The sequence below is a fragment of the Podarcis muralis genome, chromosome 17 (genome assembly GCF_964188315.1).
Source record: "Podarcis muralis chromosome 17, rPodMur119.hap1.1, whole genome shotgun sequence".
Lineage (NCBI taxonomy): Eukaryota > Metazoa > Chordata > Lepidosauria > Squamata > Lacertidae > Podarcis > Podarcis muralis.
Window position 1 is genome coordinate 20,932,260 of NC_135671.1, and position 14,227 is coordinate 20,946,486.

At 44.6% G+C, this 14,227-nt stretch overlaps 1 protein-coding gene across 29 annotated transcripts in view; it reads left to right on the forward strand.

Moving 5' to 3' along the window:
• PTPRD (protein tyrosine phosphatase receptor type D) overlaps positions 1-14,227 on the forward strand; it is a 1,167,048-nt gene that overhangs the window by 1,049,678 nt on the left and 103,143 nt on the right. For 18 of the 29 annotated variants that reach the window (XM_077921375.1, XM_077921383.1, XM_077921377.1 and 15 more), the window contains 2 exons: positions 3,900-3,914; positions 5,540-5,652. In XM_077921375.1, coding sequence (XP_077777501.1) covers positions 3,900-3,914; positions 5,540-5,652 — 128 coding nt within the window. The remainder of the gene's footprint in view (positions 1-3,899; positions 3,915-5,539; positions 5,653-14,227) is intronic. The other 11 variants (XM_077921379.1, XM_077921386.1, XM_077921387.1 and 8 more) reach the window with 1 other exon arrangement.

The window sequence follows — 14,227 nt, forward strand, 5'->3', positions numbered from 1 at the left end:
ACCAGCACATATAACTATGCTCTCAAACAATTCTCCTCAAGAAGGTAATTGTGCATTTTAACAAAAAGCAGGAACCTTGTGAGACTGGAGCATGTCTCCTTTATGTTTTGCTTAGCTAGGCAACCACATATAGTTGTTTTTTCACCCCTGAAAGATAACTGAAAGAGATGGAGCTCCTCTCTGGAAATGGCAGACCCACCTCAGCTTTTGAGAATCATGGCAAAACTAGAAGCTGTTGTGAAGTTTGCTGCAGTCTAGAAATCAAGTTGCAAATCAGTGCTTTGTGGTTCATCCAAGGTGCAGTGGGAGAGGGACAACAGCTGGTTGACATGGTGTAACAAGAAATAATTTTAATACGTCCATATTTTGCAAATGTGTTCTTTATGCACTAGTACTACTTTCTAGTGGTGAAAAAGTTTGTCACAAGATTTCGGACAATATTATTAAGCACAAAGAACGTCTGAGCTGTGGAAACTTCTAGTATCAACATTGAAGGGTTTATCTTCCTTTGAACTAGGGAAAGCACTGAAGGTTTAGGCTGGCTTTGTAATATTTGCTTTATTTACCCAAATATATAAGCAGAGCACAGAGAGGTAAACAGAGCCACAACCACTAGATGAATGAATGAATGAATGAATGAACTTTATTACAGTCACAGACCAGGATAAACCACTAGATGGAAATTCTCAGAGTTCTAGAGGGAAGAAATGTCAGTTAGTGTTATGAAATCTATTTTTAAAATGTAGCTGGATTGGGCCTGAGCAATCAATTATTTTGAACCAAGTCGGACATTAATTTTGACAACTGATGTGCATATTTCAGAGCTTTGTTTAATTCCTTTTATTTATCTACTTAGTATATTTATATAGTGCTGCCCAATAACATTTTTTTCTCCATTAGCTATCTTCTATCATAATTAGAGTGACATTTGGAGAAGGAACTCATATACAGTAGTGTACAGTTAATTTCCTTTAATAGGATTTTCTTGGTTTTGCGTACATCGTGCGTACGGCAGTTACATGTGGTATTGTGTGAATTCCTTTCTGCAAGTACATGACTCGGGTGAGCTATAAAATCAGACATATACCAAGATCGCAATGAGCACTTACATCTTCCTTCGTCTGTGGCATGTGCAGGGAGGAAAAGTTTGAGATAATTTTATCAAGGGGAGAGTTTTCAAATGCATATCAAATAAACCACACTCACCCTTGCAATGGAAGGGTCTAAAATCAGTATAGCTTGAAATCGGCATGTTGAGCCAAAACATGAATGATTTGGGGGCCCGAGCAGCTAGTTACGGCTCTGCATTTATTGCAGTAAAAACAGATTAGATATTCTAGATATCCAGATATTCTCAGCAGGTGGGGAAATTTGTGTTTCTTATTGTTTAAGTGGCAAGTTGATTTTAAAAACAAAGACTTGGTGGATGGCAGTGTAGCTTTTTGATTGCGGTCATCAAAAATGTTCATAAAAAATATTTAGCATCTGATATTAACATACAAGGTGGAACAAGAGGCAAAGGGACTTAGATGTGGATTTTTAGATGGTGGAAATTTTAAGCTATGTCACAGGTAAAGGTAAAGGACCCCTGACAGTTAAGTCCAGTCGTGAACAACTCTGGGGTTGCGGCGCTCATCTTGCTTTACTGGCCGAGGTAGCCAACGTTTGTCCACAGACAGTTTTTCTGGGTCATGTGGCCAGGATGACCAAGCCGCTTCTGGCAAAACCAGAGCAGTGCACAGAAATGCTGTTTACCTTCCCGCCAGAGTGGTACCTATTTATCTACTTGCACTTTGACGTGCTTTCAAACTGCTAGGTTGGCAGGAGCTGGACCCAAACAATGGGAGCTCACCCCGTCGTGGGGATTCGAACCGCCGACCTTCCGATTGGCAAGCCCTAGGCTCAGTGGTTTAGACCACAGCGCACCCACGTCCCTAATCTCACTGGTGCAGTTAGGTAATTATAGACTGCGGGCTCACTGATCTTTTCGGATGGCATTAGCACTTAACTTCAAAATGTGGTAAGCCAAACCTGCTGTGAGTGAGCACCTGCACCGAAGTCCGGCCCTGATCGGCACAACTGAACTACCTCCTGTGGCATTTGCTCTCCTAGCATATCCTATTCTCACAGTTCATAATATTATCATAATCATGATATTTATTCTAATCAATTCATCTCTCTTAAAGCATGGGTGGAGAACTGTTTTCAGCCAGAAGGCCAGATGCTTCGCTCTCCCGCCTCTTGTGGGCAATTGTGTAAGGAGGATGGGTCTACCTGCCTGTCAATCAGCTGATGTCTCCATGACATCAAGTGAAGCATTTTGCTGTGCCCACGTAGTTTGAAATCAGACTGCAGTAACAAAAGCACAGGGCCCTGCAAAGCTAATCTGTGGTGCCTGCAAAGCTCTGTCTATTTGCCTGTGTGGTTGGGTTTTATACCGCTGATCGTTGGTGCCTGCAAACCTTGCTTTCAGCAGAGAGCTGCATCCTCACCTAGTCCATACTTGATGTCACATATTGCATCAGGTATGGGGCAGGTGGGTGTGACTTGGGAAAGTAGCAATGGAAGCTGAATTGAAACCTCTTCAGGACCTAATTCACCTCAGAGGCCAGGGTTTCCACACTGCTCCTACGTACCCTCCAACACGACGTGGCCCAAATACGGGACAACATCTTCCAGGTCCAAAATCTCCTGAGAGACACGTAATCCACGCAAAATTGTGGACTCAGGAAAAGTGCTTTTGGGAGGCACGGAGCCCTCGAACATGTGTTTTGTGGTGTCATACAAGATCCCAGACCACGGGGGGGGGGATGCTTTGGGGAGTGGGAATTGAGATCTTGACCTAAAATTGCGTGAGAGCAACCTGCCCCTCTTGCAGGGGAAAATGGGATGTCCTGGTTTTTGGGGGGCAGTTGACGGGTATGCTACTCTGAGGTGATTAGTGGTTGCTTTGGAATCTTTGCAACCAAGAGATGTGAAAGTAGAATTTAAAAAATAAAAAGTATAAAAGGCTGTATTTTTATAAATGCAGCTCAGATCAGATTTTGTAAATTTTTTGAAATAACGCATTTGTTGGATGTCTATATATATCCAAAGATTCAGTTGACTTTCCCCCAAGAGTAATATATTTCCAAGTAAGATATTTTAACGACCTGTATGTTTCAATAGATCATTGTTTTCAATGATGATTTTTTTCCTATGTTTTTAGCTGTTTCTATTTTATTTGTAAGCCGTCTTGAGTCCCTGTCAGGGAAAAAGGCAAGATATAAATAAATAGAATAATAATAGACTTTCAGTACAGTGGTGCCTCGCAAGACGAAATTAATTCGTTCCGCGAGTTTTTTCATCTTGCGATTTTTTCGTCTTGCGAAGCACGGTGTTGGAAAAGTTTTGGAAAAGCTTCAAAAATCACCAGTATTAACGGTTTTAAGAAAAAGGAAACAAACTTGCAAGACGTTTCCGTCTTGCGAAGCAAGCCCATAGGGAAAATTGTCTTGCGAAGCAACTCAAAAAACCAAAAACCCTTTCGTCTTGCGAGTTTTCCGCCTTGCAATGCATTCGTCTTGCAAGGTACCACTGTATCTCCTACCTCCTGATATGCTGTATATTGTGGCCTTGGTTTTTTCCCAGAGATGCCTTAAGAAAAGAATGTCTTTGATACAACCTCTCTCTCAAGCAAAACTAATCCAAATGTTGCTTAAGTTTCTTCAGCCATGAAGTACTTCCTTTGAATGTACCCTGTGCCCCCATATTTTTCTATGACTAGAAAATTTTTCATGGGCTGTTACATTCTGCATCCTAATTGCAAACACCATTTTCTATTGTCGCGGTAATTCTTTTGCCATTGGCCGACTAACATTTAACCTTTTCCCCTCCTTTTCCGCTGCATAATAATGGAGCAGTAAACCTGACAGGTGAGAAGTGAAGAACAATTGCTCTCCTACTGGGGAAGCCTAGAAAACCAATCTACATAAAATGTCTCTGTAGGACAGTGCAGGTTTTGCATGCAAGAGGTCCCAGGTGCATTACCCAGTCATATTCTGATAGGGCTTTCTCATGCCTTAAACCTTGGAGAATTGGTCCTAGTCCTTGCAGATAAAATACAAGGCTAGATACGCATAGGAACATAGGAAGCTACCTCATTGGTCCACCTAGCTCAGTACCGTGATTGGTAGCAATTCACCAGGGATTCAGGCAGAGTTCTCTCCCAGGCATACCTGGAGATGCCTGGAATTGAACTGAAGACCTTTTATATACAAAGCAGATGCTCTACCACTGAGCCACAACCGTTCCTAAATTGTCTTATGCAATATGATGTAGCTTTCTATTTTCCTAACTTGGTTTATTATACATAATGTTTGCCAATCTAAATAAACATGGCCAGGTACATAAGAAGTGAAGATGCCTTAAAACAGCTTTCAAAATTGAATGTTTCCCTTTTGGGGGGGATACTAGTGTCAACTCCTTTTAATATTTCATGTTGGCCTTCTCTATCATAGAATCAATTTTGCAAGAATACTTGGCTTCCTTCCAAAATGGTGCTATTCAAGAAGCACAGCTGCAGAGGAACTGGCCGGTTATTGACTATCAACCTCCTTTAGTTCCACATTTAGTTGGGAGGTGCTACTGAAGAAGGAGCTCTTTCTTTTCTATAAATAATCCTAGGAAAACCCCAGTTTTACTTGGTTGTAATGATGACTTTAGGTACTACATGCATGAAGATTTCCTGCTCCGTAAATCATATTAATTCCAAACAATATGGGCCAGATTCAGCTGACTAGTCCTGCCAGCAGAAGCCCTCAGAAGGAGCTGAAGCTAGGGCAATAGGGCTTCCTTGCATCTCCTCCTCTTATGCACCCCCTAATTGTCTCTATGGGTGCCACGAAAACCCCTATATAGTTGCATGCAGGGGAAGAAGAGGTCAGATCATTCCATCAGGCTAGCAGAAAATGCTTGTACTGATGGAGCGAACCGCTTAGCAGTACACTGAGCTCCTCCCCCAGTTTCTGTATGCAGCTTAAAGGTAAAGGTAAAGGGCCAGTCGTGTCCGACTCTGGGGTTGCGCGCCCATCTCTCTTAAGAGGCCGGGGGCCAGCGCTGTCCGAAGACACTTCCGGGTCACGTGGCCAGCGTGACAAGCTGCATCTGGCGAGCCAGCGCAGCACACGGAAACGCCGTTTACCTTCCCGCTAGTAAGCGGTCCCTATTTATCTACTTGCACCCAGGGGTGCTTTCGAACTGCTAGGTTGGCAGGCGCTGGGACCGAGCAACGGGAGCGCACCCCGCCGCGGGGATTCGAACCGCCGACCTGACGATCGGCAAGTCCTAGGCGCTGAGGTTTTACCCACAGCACCACCCGCGTCCCGTGTGCAGCTTACTCTCTTTAAAATGTTGCATTTTTTAAATGAATCCCACAGAATGTAGTATTCCCACTGTGTTTTAAAATACGGAGATGGGGGGGAAAGGATAGGAGGAAATATATCTCTTTGTAAATGGTGAATTTAACTTCTTAATGATGGTGCTCACTTTGTCCATGTAGGAAAAGGGCAGAGACGGACTCTAGAAAGAGCAGCATACCCAACAACAAGGAGATTCCTTCCCATCACCCCACAGATCCAGTAGAGCTACGGCGCCTTAATTTTCAGACTCCAGGTAAGATGCAAAACTTCCTTTCTCTCTTTTTGAGTTACGAAAACTCTTCAGTATTTGTCTGTGATCTGACAATTGTTGTAGGATAAAAATGAGATGGAGAATGCTTAATTAATTCAGAGGTCACCAACATGGTTAGATGTGTGGGAACACTTAATTATAATCACAATCATAATAATAGATTTTATTTATACCCCGCCCTCCCCAGCCAGAGCTGGGCTCAGGGTGGCTAACACGAGTAAAATTACAGTAAAAACATAATGGGGGGGGGGACCAATTTGAAATACTGGTTAAAATGCAATTTAAAATGCAGACTCAATTTAAAAGTCAAAACCGTAAGGGGAGGGAAACATAAGGGTCAGACTGAGTCCAAACCAAAGGCCTAGGCGGAACAGCTCTGTCTTGCAGGCCCTGCGGAAAGATGTCAAGTCCCACAGGGCCCTAGCCTCTTGTGACAGAGCGTTCCACCAAGTCGGGGCCAGTACTGAAAAGGCCCTGGCCCTAGTTGAGACCAACCAAACCACCATAAGTTGAAGTGAGTGAACGCCGTGGGTCAGTGGCGTAGCGTGGGTTGTCAGCACCCGGGGCAAGGCAAGTAATTTGCGCCCCCTAACCCGTGGATTTGCGCCCCCTAACCCTAACCCCCAGATGTTGCGCCAGGTGCAGCCGACCCCACCTGCACCCCCCACGCTACGCCACTGCTCCCATCCTCTCATAGCTGGAGGTGCCGGCGACTCAACCTGGGGGCCTTTTGCAAGGAAAGCAGCGCTCTCCCATGCAGCCACGAACTGTAGTAGACCGGCTCGTTTGAGAAGCAAGGCGGCCTCAGCTGAGGGACGTGGCTGGTCTCTGCAGGGGAAGGAAAGGAAGAAACCGCGGGGTCTTTTTCTTCCAGGCATCCGTCCAAGAAGGAGCGCCTGCCTCTGGTTTAAACCTCGCTCACCAGAAGAGTTGCAGATCCAGCCGGGGCCGCGCGCGCTTTCCTGAGCGGGAAAGCAAATGCGGGGGAAAGTCTCCTGAGAGGCGCCCTCCCTGCTCTCAGAATGGCGGGATGATGAGAGGCGCCCTCTAAGGGACAAGAGACCCGGGAACTCCACCTCCCACTGAACTGAGCTGGGGTGGGTGAGGGGGCACTTAATTGGAAAGAGGATCGCAGCTTCCTTGAAGGGAGCCTTTGACCTTGAAGCTTGCTGCTGGCAGGGTGGCTTTTTGCGGTTGCCCCAATTTGGGGCGCAAATACCCGGCGGCTTCGCCCCGCAACCCCCGCGAAGAAGCAGCTTGGGGCGCGCGCGCGCGTTTCCACCTGACTCTCTCCTTAGCCCCCTCCCCGGAGCGTTGCAGTGAGAAAGGGAGAGTCTCCCGCTCGGCTGCCGCTGTTTCTCTCCACGTGTCCGCTGCCAGAGGCAGCAGCGTCGGCGGCGGGCGGCCGTGCCTGTGCAAGCAAGTCTGGCGGCGGAATGGTGGCGAGGTGCTGTGGCTGCCGCTGGGCCCTGGCGATGGTGCCTCCCTGCGCGCTCTGCCTGGGCGCGCCGCTCAGCGGGCTCTTCAGCTTCGGCTTCTTGGCCGCGGCCCTGGTGCTACAGCCTGCGCCCGAGGCTCTTCGGAGACTCCGGAGGCGGCGAGCGCGCCCCCCCAGATGTTGCGCCCGGTGCGGCCGGCCCCCCCTGCACCCCCCACGCTACGCCACTGCCGTGGGTGCCACCCTCCGGCAGTTTCTGTTCCCTTCCCACTGTATCAACCAGGGAGAGAGAGAGAGAATAAGAAGAAGTGTGCATGCATGCACATATTTCAGTTCTTTTGGGATCTGGACATAAGTTGGTTCTAGTAGAAAAGCACATCAAACCAAAAGAAGAAGTAGGAAAGAGAGTCACTCTTCCAAATTCCTCCTTCAGCGCTCTGTACTTTTCAGTGGCATAAACCATCACTATCCTTACCACCTCATGGTCATGGGGGCATTGAGTGGAGTGGGGTGAGGGGGTGTGTCAGACAGGAGAAGACATGGGCACCATTGTGCCCATGGGCACAACATTGGCAGTTCTTGGATTGATTGATTGATTGATTGATTGATTGATTAAATTTATATACCACCTATTACAGGGCTTTTCACAACATAAAAATAAAAACACACAATACATAACATAATAGCAAAAAAAAGAAGAAGAAGAACCCCAAACATCGCAACACATTTAGATTGTTTAATAAGCCAGAAGACTTGATGAAGATGAATGTTTTCACTGGTGCCTGAATATCTGTAAAGAAGGTGCCAAGTGAGCCTTCCTGGGAGAGCATTCCACAAATGGGGAGCCACCACAGAAAAGGCCTGTTCTCATGTTGCCACCCTCCTGACCTCTCCTGGCGGAGCGCAGAAACATGGGCAATTTTATGTTGTTCTGGGTCAGTTCATATGGGGATATGCGGTACTTGAGGTATTGCAGTCCTGAGCTGTTTAAGGCTTTATAGGTCAAACCAAGCACTTTGAATTGGGCCCAGAAACTAAATGGGAGTCAGTGTAGTTGGACCAGGATTGTCATATGTTCAAACTGTATTTCCCTGGGGAGCAAACCTGGCCATTGAATTTCACACCAACTGAAGTTTTGAAACCATCTTCAGAGGCAGCCCCATGTTTAACACATTGCAGTAATCTAACCTAGAGCTTACCAGAACATAGGCAACAGAGGTTAGGCTTTTTGCTGTTAGATATGGGTGCAGCTGTGCCACCAGCTGAAGCCAATGGAAGGCACTCTATGCCACTGAGGCCACCTGAGCTTCAGGTGACAGCAATCAATCCAGGAGTAGCCCCTAGCTTAAAATCCTCTTGAGATGTAAACCTGATTAGTTTTAGCCATGGTGTATGTAGTGTCAATGAAACGTGTATTGTACAGGACCAGCCAAAAATATTACAAAACATGAGAAGAGGAAATGGGTCAACAAAGTGTGTTTGATTAAGGGGTTGGCTATGTTTGCCTTCATTGGCCTCTACATAGAAATACAGTGGTACCTTGGTTTAAGAACAGCTTAGTTTATGAACAACTTGGATTAAGAACTCTGCAAACCTGGAAGTAGATGTTTTGGTTTGTGAACTTTGCCTTGGAAGCAGAACATGTTCCGCTTCCTGTTGAGTGTGTTCCATTTGTAAATTGAGTCTATGGGAAAGCATGCCTTGGTTTAAGAATGCTTTGGTTTAAGAACGGACTTCCAGAATGGATTAAGTTCATAAATCAAGGTACTACTGTAGCTTCCTGACCACATATTGTAAGTAATGCCTCTGTACTTGCTGATCAATGTTAAGATTTAAATCTATCATTCTCTTACAAGAACTCTGCTTTATTTAGTTCTTTTTCTAAGGGTCAATTCACTCATGCATGTTCCTCACTCCATGGTTGCAACGTTGAACGATAACTTGCCTGTGTGTAACGACCATAAGAGATCAAATCCCACAGGCAGGGCTTTCATGTCACATTACATCAAATCAAACACTGTACTTCTGAATGGAAGCAGTTTTCATATTCAGTGGGGAGTCACTGAAGGAAAGAGGTCCAGAGATTTAAAGTCATGTGTGAATTCGCCATAAGAGTAATAGTTAAGAAGAAAGTCATGGGAATAATTTTACCTTTTGCGACATCTTTGTTTAAGTAGTTCAGCAGCATTTTCAGAAGAGCTATTGTCCTGCCTGTATGGTTTGATTCTGTATACCTCTGTGTTTCTTTTGTTTGGCACCACCAAATAATTTCAGCAGGAAAAGACAGAGAAGTTAAGAGTTAAGGGCCTGATCCATTGTGTCTGTGGTAGCAGAAGGGCACACAATTATACAAGCAAGAGCATTCACATGCCACACACACAAGATCACTCTAGGTTAAATAATTCAGATTTCATTGCAGTGCCTTGTTAAGTGCAAAGGTATAATTTCCCACTTCTGCCTCAAATATATATTAAAAGAATCAGAATAAGCTTTCTCTCCCTTCCCCTCTTTTTTCTGATCTATAGCTTACTAGCTTTCTTTAACACTTTCCACACCCATTGAGAATATGAAAGAGCAGTGAAAACATGTCAAATGAAGAGCACAGAGGGAAAGGAGTCAAGATCGCAACACATTCTTCTCTAGAAAGTGTTGCAAGTTCCTAAGGAGATTTCAGAGGGGAGGCTGGACTGACGACAGCTTTACACTGTAGTAATTCTTTCACCCTCTCTCACCTTTATTCCATGATGATTTTCAAGCTAGCAGTGAACCTAACACAATAACTACACTTCTTCCCTTCTCCTCCTTACAAAGCCAACAGAATGCGCTGCAGCTCAGTGCCCCTGATTGCACAAAATGCTCAGCCCAAACTATGGCTTAACACAAAAGAGCAAACATGCAGGGTCCTGGTGTGAACATCATAGCTGCTGCTGCTGCGCTTGTCTGAAGGAGAGGAAATGTGTCCATTGCAGAGACACTTTTTCTTGGCTTCTCTTAGTCTTCCATAGTAGATCAAAATAGATCATAAATACGTTGCTGTATTTCATTGTGTTCAAATTATGCCTATGTGGGTCTATTCATACCAGACAGCAAATAATGCAATATTTATAGGTTCCTAATCCCTGGGCTGATGCCACATTTTAGTGTAAACTGATCCCTGTCTTCAGATCTGTGCTTTAAAAATAAGTATCAGCCCATAATAATAAAACAATGTCTGCCAGGCTTGATGGAGAAAAACAACCTTTTGCAGTGGGAGGCATCTAAGTGCAGATGCTTTCTTCACCCCTCACCTCATTTGAACAACTCCTCCTCCTACTCAAATGCTGATCAGAAAAGGGGTAGGAGGTTGCAACACACACACCCATTTTTTCTTGCAAAGACAGTCTGTTTCCCTCCACCCACCCCATCCCCTTGATGCTAATGTTTTCCAAAAGGCCCTCGGCTGGGCGCTGCAGCAGCTATTGCTCCTCCAGTCCCCATAGGTGTGCAGGGCAGAACACAATCTCCTCCTCTGAGAATTGCGTGCCTCTGGCCCCCTAGGCAGGTTCTCCCACAAGGATGCCCAGCAGAGATCCCCCCCAGGGGATCTCTGCAGGAAAGGGGTGGGTGTCAAAGGCAAGCTTGAAGCACCAGGCATGGTCCCCCGGCAGAAACAGGCACAAATTGTTGGGATGCTTCCAAGGGAACGGGGGCAATTTGCAAGCCCCCAGCTGGCTCCAACCCACCGGCCAAGTGCCAGGCGAACTCCAGTCCTCGGATCAGCATGTAACTGCGACTCGAGCTTCAGAAGCCTTCAGAAGCTGAGCACGCAAGCCAGCAGAGAAGAAAACTCTTCGCAACAGAAGGGCAGATAGACGCTGTGTAAAGCATATTTACAAGCATCAGGACAAAGGAAAAAACATGTCTTCTCCCTTTCGTGTCCAAGAGCAAGCAGCATAAGCAAAAGCTATACACAAACAGAAGTTCCCAGCAAGCTGTACTGGAGTGTAAACAGACATGTGACATACAACAATCTACACATCTGTTCTTAAGGTGGAACGGAATATTGTAACACAAACCACTGGCGCCCCTCTGCACCCTTCATGCACCCGCACAACACTCTCTCCTCCCTCCCTCCCTCGCTTCCCACAGCCCAGTGAGCTGAGCCTGGCAAATCCCCTCAGAGCCTGCCTTACCAGAGTGGCTCCCTCCACTTTCCCCTCACCCAGTGGGGAAATGTGTAGCCCCACAACAAGCGGGAAGGGGAAGGGAAGGGAAGGGAGAGTATATAGTTATTTCCAAAGCTCACCCTGTGATGTGCTCAGCTTTCCCTCTCTCTGTTCTTGTCACCCAGGTTTAGTTCCTACTCCCTGAATATCCAGCAAATGCATCCATTCGTAGTTATATTTATTGATTTACCCCCCCCCCCACACACACACACACAAAATAAGGTGCCAGCATGTACTGGCAGAAAAGGGGGGGGGGAACCAACACTGTGCTTGTGAGGCATTCTAAGCAAGGAATACAGTGGTACCTTGGTTGTCAAACGCAATCCGTTCCGGAAGACTGTTTCACTTCTGAAACGTTTGACAACCAAGGCACAATGGTTCATCAAATTCCACTGAGAAAATGGAGAAACGCACCTCGGAAGCCATTTGACTTCCAGGGAGCGTTAAAAAATGGAAGCATTCACTTCCGGGTTTTCGGTGCTTGGGTTCCAAATCATTCGGCTCCCGAGACGCTGGGAAACTGAGGTTCCACTGTATTTTCTTCCTGAGCACATGTGAAACTGTGCATTGACAACATTAAATGCACAAAAAAACTCATGCCATTTCAACTGCAAACCTTTCGCTAGTTGCTCTGTTAAAGTGAAATGTCTCCCATGAGCAGAAATTAGATTTAAAATAATAATAATAATAATAAAGCCTTAAAGGAAAATACACACATCCCCAGTTAGAAATAAGTTTTCCGCAAGAGTCTGATTCCTGTTCAGTTTTACTGAGCCATAACACTATAACAAATATAACACTCCATATCAGTGGTTGCCTTAGTCTGCCTTTCAAAGTGTGAATGTAAAGGCATGTGTTCATAAATCACAGAAGACCATGGCAGGGAGCTGTTGCAGATCAGAGCTTTCCCATGTGTGTGTTTACTTTAAAGTGTTTACCAGGAGATGTTGGTGTACACTCAGCGAACACATCTGTAGTATAAAGTGTGAATCAGACTTTAGGATGTGTTTGCTCCCTTAGTTAAGTATCAGTGGGAGGTGAGCAAATGTGAATATTTAGCTCTCAGCACTAAGGTGCAGTAGATCTTTCATGCATCTCTCTGGGCTGAATTTTGCCAGCTTTCACTGCTGGGCCTTTGTACTGCTGTGTGTAGCATTCTTCCTTTATATTCATTGTAAAATTGGCATGCTGTCAAGGGGAAAAAGAAGGCATGGTTTACTTTTTTGTAGGGTTTCAATATCACTGCAAAAAATTAAATTATTATTTATTTGACCTCTAGGCCTCCTTCCAAATATAAATGTATTTTCAATGTGGCATTTACAACATTTTGAAACACAACGTCAAAATTATAATTTAAATAGTAAGAGCAGCAGAACTGTTTCCTTTCCAGCCAGCCATCCCATCCTAAAATGTAAAATTCTACTTAACAACCATGGAAGCAACTTACAGGAACAAAGACAATGACTTACCCTCCTGTTTAAAATCAGACTAACATTAAAAAAAACAGCTTCAGGGCCCTCTTAAAATGAATCTAATCAGGTTTCAGGAGAGTAAGTTTCCTAGATAGGACCCACCACCGAGAAGGCCCAGTTTCTCCTGTCTTCAGTCCTGACTTCCCTTACAGAAGATCATAAGCATAGGGCCTGTCTAACAGATCTTAATGCTGAGGTTGGTCCATATGGGTATAGGTAGTATTTCAAGTAACTTGGTTCCAAACAGTTTAGGGTTCAAAGATCAAAACCAGTGCTACTTTGCTCAGAAGCAAATAGCTGCCAGTGCGTTGCTTTACTAGCATGTGGCAAATCTTCCCATCTGTTTTGTCTACATACGGGTTAATACAAGATACTTCTATGACATATATAATTATGTAGATGTGTCCATTAAATAATCTTCTTTGTATTTTGCACAGTATTTTGAGTTAACGTGGTCTCTTGATGTATGGACAGAGTGGAATTCAACTAAATTTTACTAAATGCAATCCTTTCATTTCAGTAAGTGTACTCTGAGTAAAACATAGTTGAATACCACCCACAGTCCATGACTGTCAGTTGAAAGCCCATCCATACGCCAATGACTGTCTTTGGCATTTATGTGTCCCCGTAACTTGTTGCCCGTCCTGCCCCCCCCCCCCAAAAAAAACCCTCCTATAAACTGAACAGATATCATCTGTGAGTAGCAATGTGGGAGAATATCACCTGACAGCAGTAAAAAAAACTAAAAAACACACACTTGTATGGTGATAATTATTTCCTTTTACGAGATTACTATGAAACATTATTGAAATGCAGTTAGTTTGCATTAGCCATAAAATTAAGAAAGCTACACTCTAGTAATAACCAGATGGTTAATTCTGGAAGTTGCTGGGTTTTATATCCCTTCTGTTTAAAAAAAAGAGAGAAAGATTTTATGCCACCTTTTGATGAGCCTCAAATGCTTAACTGCAGAAGATGCTGATAAATATAAATGGCTGATCATAGCAGTATCTGTTGGGACAAGTGCTCCTTTCAGCATAGATGCATCAGTATAAACAGCTAAATCCACCTGAAAAAAGGGCTTGATAAGTTGAGAGGTCTTGATGTTAAAAATCTGTTTTAAATAACACTTCCATGCGATATGGAAAGCTATTTCTCCTGTCAGCTGACCCTCAGATTCAGAGCTATATGTTCATATGTTAGAGTTGCCTTGTATTTCTACCTATTCCTGCCAGTACTAAATGTCCACAGACAGATTGTGCATGTGAAATGATCCGTTTGTCTTTGTGTAAACTGACTGAATATGATGGTCTTCTACTGCTACTAATTTCTTTCCCGTTTCCAACTGGCTTTACTTTTTACAGCTTTGAGCAGTAATTCAGTCCCCTACGCTTCCCTGATTGGCTCTGTGTCCTCTCTCTCTAGCCAAACTACCACTCAGT